Source organism: Nyctibius grandis, chromosome 5 (genome assembly GCF_013368605.1).
Source record: "Nyctibius grandis isolate bNycGra1 chromosome 5, bNycGra1.pri, whole genome shotgun sequence".
NCBI lineage: Eukaryota > Metazoa > Chordata > Aves > Nyctibiiformes > Nyctibiidae > Nyctibius > Nyctibius grandis.
This window is the reverse complement of record NC_090662.1, coordinates 59,322,939-59,337,131: the sequence shown is the minus strand read 5'-3', so window position 1 is coordinate 59,337,131 and position 14,193 is coordinate 59,322,939. Positions and strand designations below refer to the sequence as shown.

The 14,193-nt window shown below is 57.7% G+C and overlaps 1 protein-coding gene across 1 annotated transcript; it reads left to right on the top strand.

The window, feature by feature from the left end:
- Positions 1-3,601: 3,601 nt before the first annotated feature.
- CSDC2 (cold shock domain containing C2) lies at positions 3,602-10,668 on the top strand. The gene is given in 6 exon segments (XM_068402149.1): positions 3,602-3,715; positions 3,718-3,759; positions 6,640-6,644; positions 9,591-9,842; positions 10,126-10,248; positions 10,506-10,668. Coding segments are annotated over 6 exon segments (699 nt in total).
- Positions 10,669-14,193: the final 3,525 nt, after the last annotated feature.

The following is a 14,193-nucleotide window of genomic DNA, read 5'->3' as shown; positions in this document are numbered from 1 at the left end:
CTCCTTTTATCATTTTTGCATGCTTTAGACTTCCTGCCTTCTCTGCTGCAGCGCATGCCCAGAGGCACCTTCAAATGTACTTCGAGTTCCCCGTGCCTTTTCCGTCAAGAGCCTTTAGTGACTACGCAAAAGAGTCAGGTTTGATGCTCGTCTCCTGTGTTCAGTTTATCACAGAATCACAGAATGGCTGGGGTTGGAAGGGGCCTCTGGAGATCATCTAGTCCAACCCCCTGCCAAAGCAGGTTCCCTGAGAGCACATTGCACAGGGTTGTGTCCAGGCGGGTTTTGAATACCTCCAGAGAAGGAGACTCCACAACCTCCCTGGGCAGCCTGTTCCAGTGCTCTGCCACCCTCAAAGTAAAGAAGCTTTTCCTCATATTCAGATGGAACTTCCCATGTTTCAGCTTGTGCCCATTGCCCCTTGTCCTGTCACTGGACACCACTGAGAAGAGACTGGCCCCATCCTCTTGACACCCACCCCTAAGGTATTTGTAAGTATTGATAAGATCCCCTCTCAGTCTTCTCTTCTCCAGACTAAACAGACCCAGCTCCCTCAGCCTCTCCTCATAAGAGAGATGCTCCAGTCCTCTGATCATCTTTGTAGCCCTCCGCTGGTCTCTCTCCAGTAGTTCCTTATCTTTCTTGAACTGGGGGGCCCAGAACTGGACACAGTACTCCAGATGTGGCCTCACCAGGGCCGTTTAGAGGGGCAGGATAACCTCCCTTGACCTGCTGGCCACACTCTTCCTAATGCACTCCAGGACACCATTGGCCTTCCTGGGCACAAGGGCACATTGTTGGCTCATGGTGAACTTGTCCACCAGAACACCCAGGTCCTTCTCTGCAGAGCTGCTTTCCTTCAGGTCAACTCCCAGCCTGTACTGGTGCATGGGGTTATTCCTCCCCAGGTGCAGGACCCTACACTTGCCATTGTTGAATTTCACCAGGTTCCTCTCTGCCCAGCTCTCTTGCCTGTTACATTGTTTAACACATGCAGCTGGGCACAGGGCTAACCCTGGTGTACCACAACTCAGGCGAGGAAGTACAGATATTTATGATGTTCAATGTACAAATGTTAAACGAATGTCTGCAGAAGAAGAGGGCATGCCCATACCACATGTCCCCAGTACTCTTCTGGCCTCCAGCTGTTTGCAGCTCAGGACCCTCCTGGTCTGGATGTGTAGGGCTGTCCCCCAGGAGAGGATGGACCATCTCAGGAGAAACTTGGAGTGGAGACTGAGAGCTGGCTGGGTTTCTCCTCCCGTTTGTGCAAGGTTTTGAAGGGTAGACTGGGGAGGTGAGCCTTGTGGTATCTGTAGGGGGGTGAACAGGGCTCCTGTTTTGTCACAGAAAACTGCTTGAAAAGTGACAAGCAGAGTGTGATGGGCAATGGCACAACCCACCAGCACTTGGGGTTGCGGTGTTTCTTGGTGGTCTTGCCATGGGCTGGTCTCTTCTGTGTACGGAGCCTTTTTCTGCACTATAGTTGACTGACAGAAGAGACACAACTGCTTTGTGATCCAGTCCCTCTGCTAAAGCCCCTGGGACAGCCATGGATCAACAACCAGCTGCCTGGATGGATGGATATAGCCAGGCAGAGCAGTCATGACCCTGTCTCCTGACCCTGCGCCATGCCTTGTGGCTACCCACACAACTCGTACGCCACCCTGCAGCCCCAGGGTCTTTGGTGGAACAGGTCCTGTTGGCACCATTGTATTCAGCTACTTGGAATGACTCCAGGAAAAAGTCATCTTTAAGAAATCTAAAGCAACCCACAACCACGCCGTGTCACAAGCCACCTGTGACAGCTCCTTGCAGCGCTGACACTGCACCACAATTGTGTGGGGTTCTTGCAAATTTTATTCCAGGATCCCAGGGACCTGCGTGCTAAAGTGCCAGTGTGCTCCACCCTTCTGCTCCAAAATGAGGCCGATATCACCTAAATTCGCCCCAAAGGATGCCTACCCAGCCTGTTCTTAAAAACCTCCAGTGATGGAGACTCCGGTGCTTCCCCAGGCAATCTACTGGAGTAATTAACTTGTCTGTTCTGTTAGAAAGCATTTCCTAATGTCTAGCATCAACCTTGCTCCTCACGGTTTAAACCCCATTACTCCTCGCCCTATTCCCCAGCAGAAGCAGCAAACGATTCCCGTCCTCGTCACATCGCCCTGCGCCCCCAAGAGAGAAAGTCTCAGGCCAATTTGTGATGTTGCCTCTGCCTGCAGAGGTGGCTCTCCTGAGCGTGGTCACACCGGCAAAGGGAAAAACTGGAAAGATCTTTTGGTGTTGGGGTTGTTGGCATAGTGTGCAGATAGAAATGACACCCTTAGGAAGCACCTGGGTTTGCGACGGCTGCGAGCCCGGAGCAGGGGAGCGGGATGGTGGGGTGGATTTGTGGCATGGGTCCCCTGTGCTCCCCTGCTGTGCCAGGGGTGACCGTGGCACCTGTGGGTGCTGGGGGGCTGCAGGCTTGGGCAGGCAGGGAGAGTGGCTGCAGCAGCACTGGTGGGACTTGGGGTGACAGGTTTGACCTGTTGCAGGGGACCCCTCCTGGTCCAGATCTGGCCTTCTGGCACCATCACCCCCCGCTCCCCTGTTCCCCTGTCCCTGCAGCCCATGGGGCTGCCCCATCACGTCCGGCCGGGCCACCGATGCACGTCATTTTGCGTAACCGGAGCGATGCAGCCCCCCGGCCCCTACCCTTGGCCTCTCCAGCCCCCAGTACAGACTTGCTCCTTTAAGCCTGGCTCAGAAATGACCAAAGCTGATCCCTCCCACCTGCCCGCTCCCCCTGGCCTGGCCCTGACGTCAGGGGAAGGCGTGTGGGTGCGTGTGTGTGTGAGGCGCGCATCATACACACATCAGATACCGCAGATCCATTGGCAGGCAGCCGGCAGGCAGGCAGCCAGCCGGAGAAAGCCCCCCGGAGCCGGGCTGCAGGCGAGACCGCTGCTCCTCACAAGGTAGCAGAGGAGCGTTCAGTCCTGCTGAGCACCGATGCTTTGCAGGGCGCAGCTCCAGGGAGCCCATCGCTGCTGAGGAGGTGAGTCAGGGGAGGCACAATGGCCATCCCGCTTGCCCGGGCTGTTGTAGCTGGAGGGTAAACTTCGTGTGCTGCCTTTTCCTTTCAAAGCTGCTTTTTCCTTTTGATAGCGGGAGAGGTGCGAGGGTGAAGCGCGACTTCCCTCCTCCCGTTTGGTTATTCCCCACCGGCCTCAGGAACAATAACTCCTCTGGGGGTGGTGGCAGTGGCATTGCACGTCTGCTTTGGCTGGGGGGCAAATAGCCGGGGCTTTGCCACGGAGGGCTGAGATCAGCTGGGACCCAGCTCTCAGATTGCCGTGGGCGGGGGAGGTGATTTATAAAAAAATCTGCCTTATTAGAGCAGGTTGATAATGATGGGGAGTTGAATTGGGGTCTTTGGGACCGGCTGCACTATTCATTCCTGCAGACGGCAAGTTAGATCCACAAAGGAGGAAGGAAGGACGCAGATGAGGACATTTGCGCCAGGTCTTTGAACAGACACTATTCTAATAAAAAAAAACCCCAAAACTAACAAACCAACCAAACCCCACAAACTTGGTATTTGGGAGCAATAATTATGCATATATGCTTACAAGGTAAATCAAGCCTCCATGATGGCTTCTCCCTTTGCTTCCCCTTTGCCTCTGGCAGCCTGCTTGCTCTCCCCCATGGCCTCCCCGAGAACTGGGCAGCCCTGCACTGACTAAAGGAGCTTTTTATAATCAATCCATAAAGGTGACATTCATATTTTAGCGCTAAGCAGGCTGTATTGTAGGCGAGACTGTCTCAGCGAAGATCCCTGGAGTTGTGAGCGTGATTGGCTTAGCTGGGGAGGGGACGCTGTCAGCGTGTATTCCCCAAAAAACACCTGGTTTATTTTTCCTATAGTAACCTGTTTCAGCAAAGGGGTTTTTGACATCCAGGGTAGTCAAGGAAATTGCTTTGCTTGGTATTTAACTCTTAATGGCATGATCTGGTAACCAAAAAAAGGGGAGGGGGGGCAGGCTGAGAGGCTTTCATTAGCATCGGACAGAGACAGCATTTATAAAAACCTGCCAGACGCCGAGGCTGTGAGCCTCCGTGAGGAAGGGAGGATGGAGAAGCATAGCCCGGCGAGCGCTGCGGTGGCCCTGCTTGTGGTAACCCCTGCCTGGAGCCATCCCGGTTCCCCGTCTGGTTCCTGCCCTTTACAGCAGCCCCCTAGGAGATGCTGATTCAGGGTCTGTGACGGCCACCACGTTGTTGGTGGGTCCCTCAGCGAGTGAATGTGCCAAGCAGCTGAAAAATGGGATTTTTTTTTTTGCATTGAGCTCTGGGGACATGCTCCCGCGTCTGGAGGAGTGTATCTCTTCTCTGTTTCAGCCTGTGTCTAGACAGACTGGGTCTGGGGGGGCATCAGCCTCCCTAAGGATGGCGGCAAGCCAGAACATGGCTTTTCCTGCTCCATGGGGTGAGGAGATGGCTGCCAGCAGCCGGCTGCGGAGATGGGGCACCTTTTTGACAGACAGAGACTTTTTTGCTACTGGGGTGGAAGGAGCGGGGAGGTAAACCTGACTCCTTAACTGGGGGCACTGGCAGGCGCGAGGGATGGAGAAAACGTGATGGTGAGTAGCAGGGAAGAAGCCCTGTGGAGAAAATGTGTGGAAACTGGCTGGAAAAGGCAGCAGAGGGAAAATAACCCCCGGCTCCTTGGCTGGGGCGGGGGGAGCGGCGGCACTCGGGAGACCCGAGCCTTGTGGCAGACAGCATCTGAGCTGGGGATTTGCGAAGGGACGTGGTGGCGTGAAAGCAAACAGCCCGTAAAGGCGATGGTGGGCCAGCCAAAGGGTCGCATCCAGAGCCGGAGAGTGACAGCTGCCGGCAGAGCAGCCACTTATCCGTCCGTCCATCCGTCCATCCTGGGCAGCCCAGGGGTCCTGGCGGATGGGAAGGAGCACAAAGAAGCGCCGCGCGGGAGGGCCGATGCACCGAGGGAGATTAAGCCAATTAAATATGTATTCCCCCGCCGGCCGAGGGACACATGAGGGGTTTTTCTTCGCTGCAGCTAATGAACGGGGAGTGGCAGACAGAGGCTGGTGCCTCTTCAAAAGGCTCCTTCCCCCCTTCTGGGGGACCTTGAAAGGATGTTTAGTTAAACAGGGTCACAGCCAGCACCCAAGTCAATGTGGTTGGCTTTAAAGAGAGGGAGAGAGACAGTGATTTTATTTGATAAACTGCAGACCTTTCAGTCGCTGGTGATGAATGGGGTACTCGGATCTTGACATAAAAGCTGATGTGTCTACTGCCTGCCTTAATTGGCCCGGGTTTCCTGCGTTCGCCTGCGAGTGCTCCCGACTGTCAGCTCGGCTTGGAAGCCTGCCCTCCAAAAAAATATAAAAGCAAAGCTGGCTGCCGCTGCCAAAGGAAACCCCATCACCAGAGGGCTCAGGGGTTTCAGTCCGAGATGGTTTCTTTGGGGATGGGGGAAAGACAGATGGAGTGGGGAGTGTTTTTTACAAAGAGCATCCTTGAAGGGAGCGCTGGGCTCAGTGCCGCTTACGCACGTCCTTCGCTTGGAGGACTGTCACCCCAGGGGACCCTTGGAGCAAAGCCACCGAGGGGAGATGGGGAGGAGCAAGGTGGAGGTCCCACAGTGGTGTCAGGGGGGTTACACTGGAAAGGCTTCCCAGGCCCCGTGGCAGAGCCACGCTGCTGCAGCCTCTGCTCGCCTCCTCAAGTGACCCAGATTTCGTCCCTGCACTGTATACGTCTGTGGGGTGGACACGGTGTTGTGGGTGGCGTCTGCCAGGCCAGGAGAGACCTGGGCTGGGGAAAGATGCTCTTGGCCCCAGCGGAGGTTAGCATGACCATTGGCGATGGAGGAGAGGGGGAAAAAGCCTCCTGTCCCCCAGGTGCCCCGTCCTTGTTGCCTCCTGGGGCTGCAGCGTGGAGAAAGGGCTGGGGAGAGGATGGTGGGGTGGAGCAGAGGGAGGGAAGGAGAAGGACAGGAGGATGGGAGAGGCTTTCCCTGCTCTCCAGCTGGGCTGGGAGGGGAGGAGACACCAGCGAGGGCATGTTCACATCTCCCCTCTTCTCTCAGCCCGCTTTTGCCGTGAATTTAATTTCCTCAGTCCCTTTGTTTGCTGCGGGATTTAAATGAGATGGGAGGCAGGATACAGCCCCGGAGCCCCCTGTGGTGCCAAAGCTCCAACTCAGCCTCAGCTTCACCGGCACTGGCAAAGCTGGGCATTCAGCCAGCATGCCCCAAGGCTGACCCACAAATTTGGGGTGCTCAAGCCAGGCATTGGAGAGGGGCAGAGCACTGCTGGCCATGGGAGCCAGCCTCAGCAGGGCCACAGGATGGATGAGGGGTCTCTGCTCCAGCCCCTGCTCCAAGCAGAAGTTAGGTGCAATGCCTCGGTTAGAGCAGGCTGCTCAGGGATGTGTCCTGGGGGGGTTCAAACCCCCGAGGATGGGGATCCCACAGCCTTGGTGTGCCCTGTCCCCATGCCCATCCCGGTGAGCTGCCGCCCCGTGCCAGGACTCTCCCCCACGTCCCCATGGGCCAGCCGGAGCCCCCCAAAGTGCCTGTGGGCAGTCTTGCCCAGCTCGTTCTCCCACGTGGGGCAAGCTCAGCTCGTGTGGGTAAACAGCAGCCCCGGGAAGGCACCCTCCGCTGCTGCCCCTGGGCCTCAGGAGCCGGCTGTCTGCCTCCTCTGCCCCAGCGATGCCCAACATGCTCCTGCTCCCCACCACTGCTCGTCCCCCAAACCAGGGAGCCTTCCAGGGCACCCCAGCCTGGGCTGGTCCCACAGGTGAACCTGGGGCAAACCCCCACTTGGCTGCCACTTTGTCTACCCACGCCACTGTGTCCCTGCAGGCTCCCTCTCTTGCACACCCCTTCCTCTTTTGTTTTTCTTTTGCCTCTGGGAAATTTCCATTTTTCCAGCCCCTTGTGGACCGGCCAGAGGAGGGTCTTTCTCCTGGCACCAACCAACCCACTCAGCATACTAATAGTTTGCTCCAAGCATCGTTATTCAGGTTAAATACCCTCCATTGTCCCTAATCTGGTGGGGAAACCACAATGCCTCATCAATGAAAGCGCGCATGGAGGAGGCATGCCATGGTGAAGCCATTTTCATAGTGGTGGCTCCATGATATGGCAGAGAACCGAGGGCCACTTCTCCCAAATCATCCTGCTGGTCCAGCCCTGACACCTCCTGGGAAGGTGCCAGATCCTGCAGTGACGCTTGGGGACCACATCACTTTTTGCTGCCCAAGAGCGGCCAGGCTGCTTGCCAGCGCAGGCAGGGTGGTTGGATGGGGGGCACAGATCACAGAATCACAGAATGTTAGGGATTGGAAGGGACATCAAAAGATCATCTAGTCCAATTCCCCTGCTGGAGCAGGATTACCTAGATCATGTCACACAGGAATGCGTCTAGGCGGGTTTTGAATGTCTCCAGAGAAGGAGACTCCACAACCTCTCTGGGCAGCCTGTTCCAGTGTTCAGTCACCCTCACTGTAAAGAAGTTTTTCCTCATATTTATGTGGAACCCTCTGTGTTCCGGCTTGCACACGTGGGATGGGAGCAGAGAAGCAGCTTGGTGGCTACCCTGGCTTTTGGGTGTCTCGCTTGGGAGCTTCCTGAGCCTCTCTGATCTCCTCAGGCACGGGGGAAGGAGAAGCTGATCCTGGGCATGGGGGCAGGAGATTCTGAGCCTGGGCATGGAGGCAGGAGATGCTGAGCCTGGCGGTCCAGGAGCCAAGCAGCCCTGGTGTGAGGTGGCCCATAGAGCAGAAGGCAGACGCGTGTGCTCCAGTTGCTTCATGGCAGAGTGAAGCCACTGAAGCTTCGGGGGCAGACGGGAGAGATGTTTTGGAGGGGTTTTGCAGCCGTGGCTGGAAGTTATCTCAGAGGGCAGGAGGAAAATGGTGGCTTCTGCCTTGGGGTGGGACTGTAGTGTGGCCTCTGCTGCCTGGACCTTGGGGTGAAGCTTTGCAGGGCTGAGAGGGGGCAGTTGTTAGGAAACAGCTAAGGTGTGGATGGGCACCCAAGTGGGACTGGCAGCTGTCAGGGCTCAGCAACAGGCAGACCCCCTCGCAGGGGAAGAAAGCAGAGGTGGGTGAGGGGAACAGGAGTCGCCTGGTCCCTCCCTGAAACTTCAGCTGCTCTAGAAACCTTTTCCCATGTCCTTTGTGCCTGCTAATTTGGGAGCGGAGGTGACCCCCTTTCACACATCCCCCCAGGGCCTCTGTGTCTCAAGGTGCCGTGGATGAGTCAGAAACCAAATTAAATATTCTCTGGGTTTCCCGGCGTGTGCAGGTGTAGTCCCAAAGACGCCACACACCCCCGTGGGGCAGGAAGGGCTGGAGGGGGTGGCGGGGAAGGGGACAGTAACTCTGCGGGATGCCGGACTCCTCAGCTCAGGGCGATGGGGAAGTCCCCAAGCCCGAGGGGTGATGGAGTCAGGTGAGCCCCCACCCAGCACCCCCAAAGAGCAGTGGCCCCAAGCAGCCACTGGCATGGGACACCCCAAGACAGAGGCACCCAGCATCAAACACGGCGATTGATGGGAGAAGAAATTGGCAGAGCAAAGGCTTTCTGAGCAAGTGGCTGTGGTGCTGATCACGCACCAGAGCATCTTGCTGGGAGACTTAAAAATGCACAACCTCCCTGAATTTCATGCTCGGGGTGGTTCGACGAGGACAGCCTTGCCCACACTTGCTCCAGCTCCTACTCTTTGGCAGGCACCCTGGCCATCAGGGTCCATCACCAGGTCTTGCACATCCTCTGGCAGCCGAAGGTTGTGGGGTTTCTGCCCCTTGGGACTTTAACTCCTTTCAAACTGTGTGATGCCAACCAAAAACTGGAGCCCGATGACCGCAGCGCCAGGAGCTCGTGCTTGTGTCGTGGCTCATCTGAGGTTCCCGAGGGCTGTGCGTGCTGCTGGTTGCCCCACAATAGCCTCCCTGTGTCCCTTCCCTGTAGGGATGTGCCCAGGCGGGCAGTGAGACACTGGCTGGGGCTGGGTTTGGGTCCTAAATCCCACAGCACTGAGGCAGCCTCCAGCTGTGGGGAGACCTCAGACCTTGACCTACCGGTTGTCTCAGCCTTTTTCCTTCACCCCTTTTGCAGAAATCTTGGGCTGGGGGGAGATCTCAGAGGCTGGGGGACCAGGTGTGCTGGCACTGCATGGGTATCCTTGCCAAAATGGTCCCTGCCTGTGGCACCCTGTGCTCAGCTGCTCGTTCTCCCAGGGCATGCTTTTTAGTGACTTCATCTCCAATTTGTGGGATTATCCTGGAAAATGAAAGATGAAGCAAAGAACCGGGCTCTTTCCTTCCCTTGGGACTGATTTCCTGGAACATCCCTGGTTGCTCCAAGCCAGGACAGGCTTGCTGGGGCGATTCCCAGTGCCGGGGGTTGGTGCCCAGTACCGAAGGCCAGTGTCACGCTGTCTGCCCGCACAGGTGTGGGACCAGGAGCAGAGGGGGCAAACTCTGACAGCAAACCACCCCCTGTCAAAAGCCCCCCCAGGGTTCTGTAACCACCTCCTCTTTGCTCCCTAAGTCACAGGCAGTAGACCCGCGCATCCGGACGCCCTTTCTCCCACCGCCTGCCCACCCATCCCCAAAACGGAGGAGCCCTCCGGCCCCACGATGTCGTCAGACCCCAGCGCCCCGCCGGCGGTGCCACCCCTGCACTCCCCCAAGTCACCCGTGTGGCCCACCTTCCCCTTCCAGCGGGAGGGCAGCCGCATCTGGGAGCGGGGCAACCTTCTGCTGCGGGACCTGCCGAGCCCCCTCCCCACCAAGAGGACCAGGACCTACTCGGCGTAAGTACCCGCACACAGCGAGCAGGCTTGGCACTGTCCAGCTGAGCCGAGCAGAGATGGTGGTCACCAGCACCGCCTGCAAAATCCTTTATGCCTGGAGCACATTGCTCATCTCTGGCCATCACGGTGCCCGGCATCACCGCACCCACCTGCCCGGGGTGCTGCGGGTGGGTGCCATGTACTCTCCCAGAGAGCGCCATATTCTCGTAGCAAACCTCCCCCCATGTTGCTCCCTGGGTGAGTGCCACCAGTGAGATGTTTCTCCATCCTTTTCCTCCCACAGGACAGCACGTGCCTCTGCCGGCCCCATCTTCAAGGGTGTCTGCAAGCAGTTCTCACGCTCCCAGGGCCACGGGTTCATCACCCCCGAGAATGGCACAGAGGACATTTTCGTCCACGTGTCTGAGTAAGTCGGGGGGTTGTGCGGTGCTGGGACAACCTGAGGGAGCTGTGCCATCAGCAGGGGGCTGGAGAACCACGGGCCAGGATGGGGATGTCTCCATGGGGTGGGGATGGGACTCTGCCTGTCCTTTACCCCCCATCACAGGTGGGTTTTCTTTCCCAAGGCGCAGCTGGTGGGTTGGGTGCCTTCCTCGGTGCTGGGTGGTCCAGGGCGGTCGTCCAGCTCTTGGCCCCAGACCCACCGCCTCTCCTCTCCCACAGCATCGAGGGGGAGTACGTCCCGGTGGAAGGGGATGAGGTGACGTACAAGGTCTGCCCCATCCCTCCCAAGAACCAGAAGTTCCAGGCTGTGGAGGTGGTCCTCACCAACCTGGCGCCCCACACGAAGCACGAGACGTGGTCTGGCCAGATCATCGGCTCCTAGGCGCCCAGGGGTTGCCACCGGCCGCTCGGCCCCACAGTGCAAGCCTGCCCGGCCGCTCATGGGGGGCACAGGGGGAGCCAAGGTGGCGATGGGGCCGGGGCTGCCCCAAACACGCAGGCGTTTGCGTTCAGTGTCTTTTATAAGGTTATGGTTTCCTTTCTCTGTATGTGTTTGTAACTGTCTGTTGAGGGGGACAGCGGAAGCAGACCCCTCCCATGCCACCCCCTGGCTCCGGGAGCAGCTCAGCCCCATGTCCCCTTCCTTGCCCCCAAGACCATGGGGAGCAGGGGAACCAGTCCTACCCCCTGGCCCACCGGCTGCCCCAGGCTGAAGCAGGTGCTGAGAGCAGGAGGGGGTCGGGGGGAGACTGGGGGGGGCTTGGCTCATCCTCCTGAACCCTGCTCCAGCAAGACAGGCACCCCGCTTGGTTCTGCTGTCCACAGCACAGCAGCAGCGGGGCGTGCTGTGGGGCTGGGGAAAATGGGTCGGTGTGGGGCGGCGTATCACTGTGCAGGGACTGGGTGGCTGAGGCCTGTCCCCATCGCCGGCAGCTCACGGCACCCGCCTGAGCTATGGCCCTCCATCAAAAGATCTCAGGTCAGCCATGCCATGGGGAGGCGAGTGGCTTACAGAAAGAAAACATTTAGATTTAAGGGGCAAATGGCTGCTGGCAGGGTGCCGGGGGTGCTTGGCGTCATGCCTGGGGGCTGCACCCAGGCGTGGGGCAGCACTTGGCATCTCTGTGCTCCCCATTGCTGCTGGGCCGGTAATGCACTTTTCTTGGCTTGGTGCTGACGTGGTTTTGGGGAGATGGCTGCCTTCTTCTCCCCCTCCCCTTGTCCCCCAGTCCCCCCAGCACCTCCCTTCCCACACGTGCGTGTGTGTGTGTGTGTGCACGTCCGTAGCTTGCTGTGGGGTGAGGTGCTGAGGGGTTTGGGGAGCCTTGGCCGTGGGGCGAGCACGGCTGCCTACTTCCCACCCCCTCGGTGTAGGCAGGGTCTCGTATACAAAGCACAAACTTCGTTTTTGGTCTTCTCCGCCATACCCTGGCCAGGTAGGCTGCCACGGCCCTGGGAGGGATGGGGCAGAGGGCAGTGGGATGGGGACAGCGTGTACCGGGTTGGACCTGAGCTGACCCCAGGGAACGGCGCCTGCGCCAATGCTCCAGGAATTATCGGCATCTTAAAGGGTTTATTTTAAAGTGGGATTGGGGACAGCGAGGTGCCAGGGCACCCGGGCACCTGCTCGGCAGGAGCCGGCACTGATGGAGACGGGCGTTCTCCACCTTTCTTGCTGCCGCTGCTGTGGTGGGGACGGGGCTCTGCCATAAGCAGTGAGAGGAGGGGGGGAAGGCTGGTGCTGCACAGGACAGCTGGGGCCCTGGGGATTCGGGAGGACCACTGTGCGCTGCCCCAGCCAGGGCTGGTGTGGGGCCTGCCCCGGGACCCTGCAACCCATCTCACTGCCAACCCAAAGCCCAGCTCACCCAGGGGCCGCGGGGACACTGGCTTAGGCCCTGGGAGTCCCCGGGACATGCAGTCAGCTTGGCCAAGGCAAACTTTGATTCTTTTTTTTTTTCTTTCTCTCTTGTTTTTGGAAATAAACTAAAACTCTAGACTTGTTGGTGTTTTTACAACTCCGGTGTGGTTCCCGCCTGTCTGACCGTGTGTCAACCTTTGTAACATTGGCAATAAACCATTAAAAGTGACTTTCCCATGAGCCCTGCCCGTCCCGGCTCTTTGTCTCTGTGTGCATGTGTCACACTGGGGACGCTGGTGGCTCTCCCAGGTAAAGGACCTGGAGCGCCCAGGGATTTATCCAGACAGCAGGATGAACTCACCCACCTCCGCACTGCATGTCCCAGGGGGGTCCCGGGGTGCTCCAGCCATGCCTCCAACCACTGCATGTTGTAGCTTTAATAGGATTGATTTTATTTTCTTTTAATATACATATATATGTATTTAAATATATTTCTTATTTAACAGTTGGTATCAGCCAGACAGGAGCCACCCATCTCACACAGGTATGGAGCCATATGGCACGATGGTTCCCAGCATGGGACCCACCACATCACTCACTCACACACACTTGGGGAGAACCCCCCACTCACACTGTGGGCACCCACCGGGAGAGAAGCATCATGGCAAAGGGGTCCCAAGGACAGGTGTGCACTGTCCCCTAGGTGTAGGGCTCCCACCCCAGTGCTGTGCCTCATTCCTGCCCGTGAAAACACAGAGGAGGCAGCCGGGGCTCTCGGTAACCCTGCTTGAGCAGGGGGGGGTGGGACTAGATGACCTCCAGAGGTCCCTTCAACCTCAACCATATTACAGCTCTGAGACCCTGGGGCTGCCCCAGCTACTTCTGATGCCATCCTCCTCCTCATCCTTCCAGCAGGACAGGGTCTCCTGGTGGGAGGTGCCCTCAACTAGCCCAAGCTTGGTGTGTGACAGAGACAGGAACAGGGAAGGTTCCTGAACTTGATCTCAGCCATGCACACGTGAGCTCCTGAGAAGAGAAAGAGATGGCTGGTGCCTCAAAGGTCATCCCTGCCTCTGCTCTGCTCGCCCTGCAACTCCCCCCACCCTGAGCAAGGGACGCCACCAAGAGTAGCCTTGGGCAGAGCCTGACCTTCCCTTCAAATATGCAAGGCATCTCAGTGCCAAGGCCACCACGGCGCCTTGTGCCTTCAGGTCCAGGCCCTGCTCTTCACTCACCGCTAAGCTCGCTAGAGATCCTGCTGACTTTGAATAGACTTACAGGAAAAATAAATCCCCCAAACCCACACATAACCTGATCCACAGTGAAACAGAAGGAGGAACCACAAAACACACAATTCCTCCATGAAGGTTGTGGTGGAGGGCCAAAACCAGTGGCCTGTGAAAAGGGTACCCTGCATCCAAGCTTCCCCAACAGGTCCTCTTCTCCCACGCAGGAATTTTCTCTGAGTAGAAAGAGGAATTTGTGCATTTGTTGGGGATTTCTGGATGCTGAGCGGAGTGCTGCGCCCATGCCAATGTGATGCATTACAGACCTGATGTGTTGTAGTTAAGAGGTGCAGTCAGGTGGAGGACACAGCACCCCACCAGCACTAGTCACGCAGCACCCCTGCTCCTGCGCCTGTGGTCAGGCAGCAGTGCCAAGGTCCACTCAGGACTCTGCACGTGGCAACGGGGGAGCCCTGCCCTGGGTCTAAAAGCACCAACATATCACGCCTGAGGAACTTGGCCCCTCAGTTAAGTGGCAGTAGCCAGCTGAGAAACTTCTCTCTGCAGTTCAGCTGCTAGGCGGGAGACAAAGAGCAATGATGAGGAAAGCAGGAACAGGAGAAAAAGAGGAGAGAAAACAAGACCAAGAGATGGGGCAGGGATGTGCTGAGAAAGGCTCCCAGGGAACAATGTGGGGAGCTTCTGCAGGAACCTCCGGCACCCTCCAGGTCCACAAACACCAGATACATGTGCCCTGGGGAGCTATAAGCAGAACATCTCCTTGGAGGGGATCCCTGAGCTCCTCTTGAGCACTGGGTTG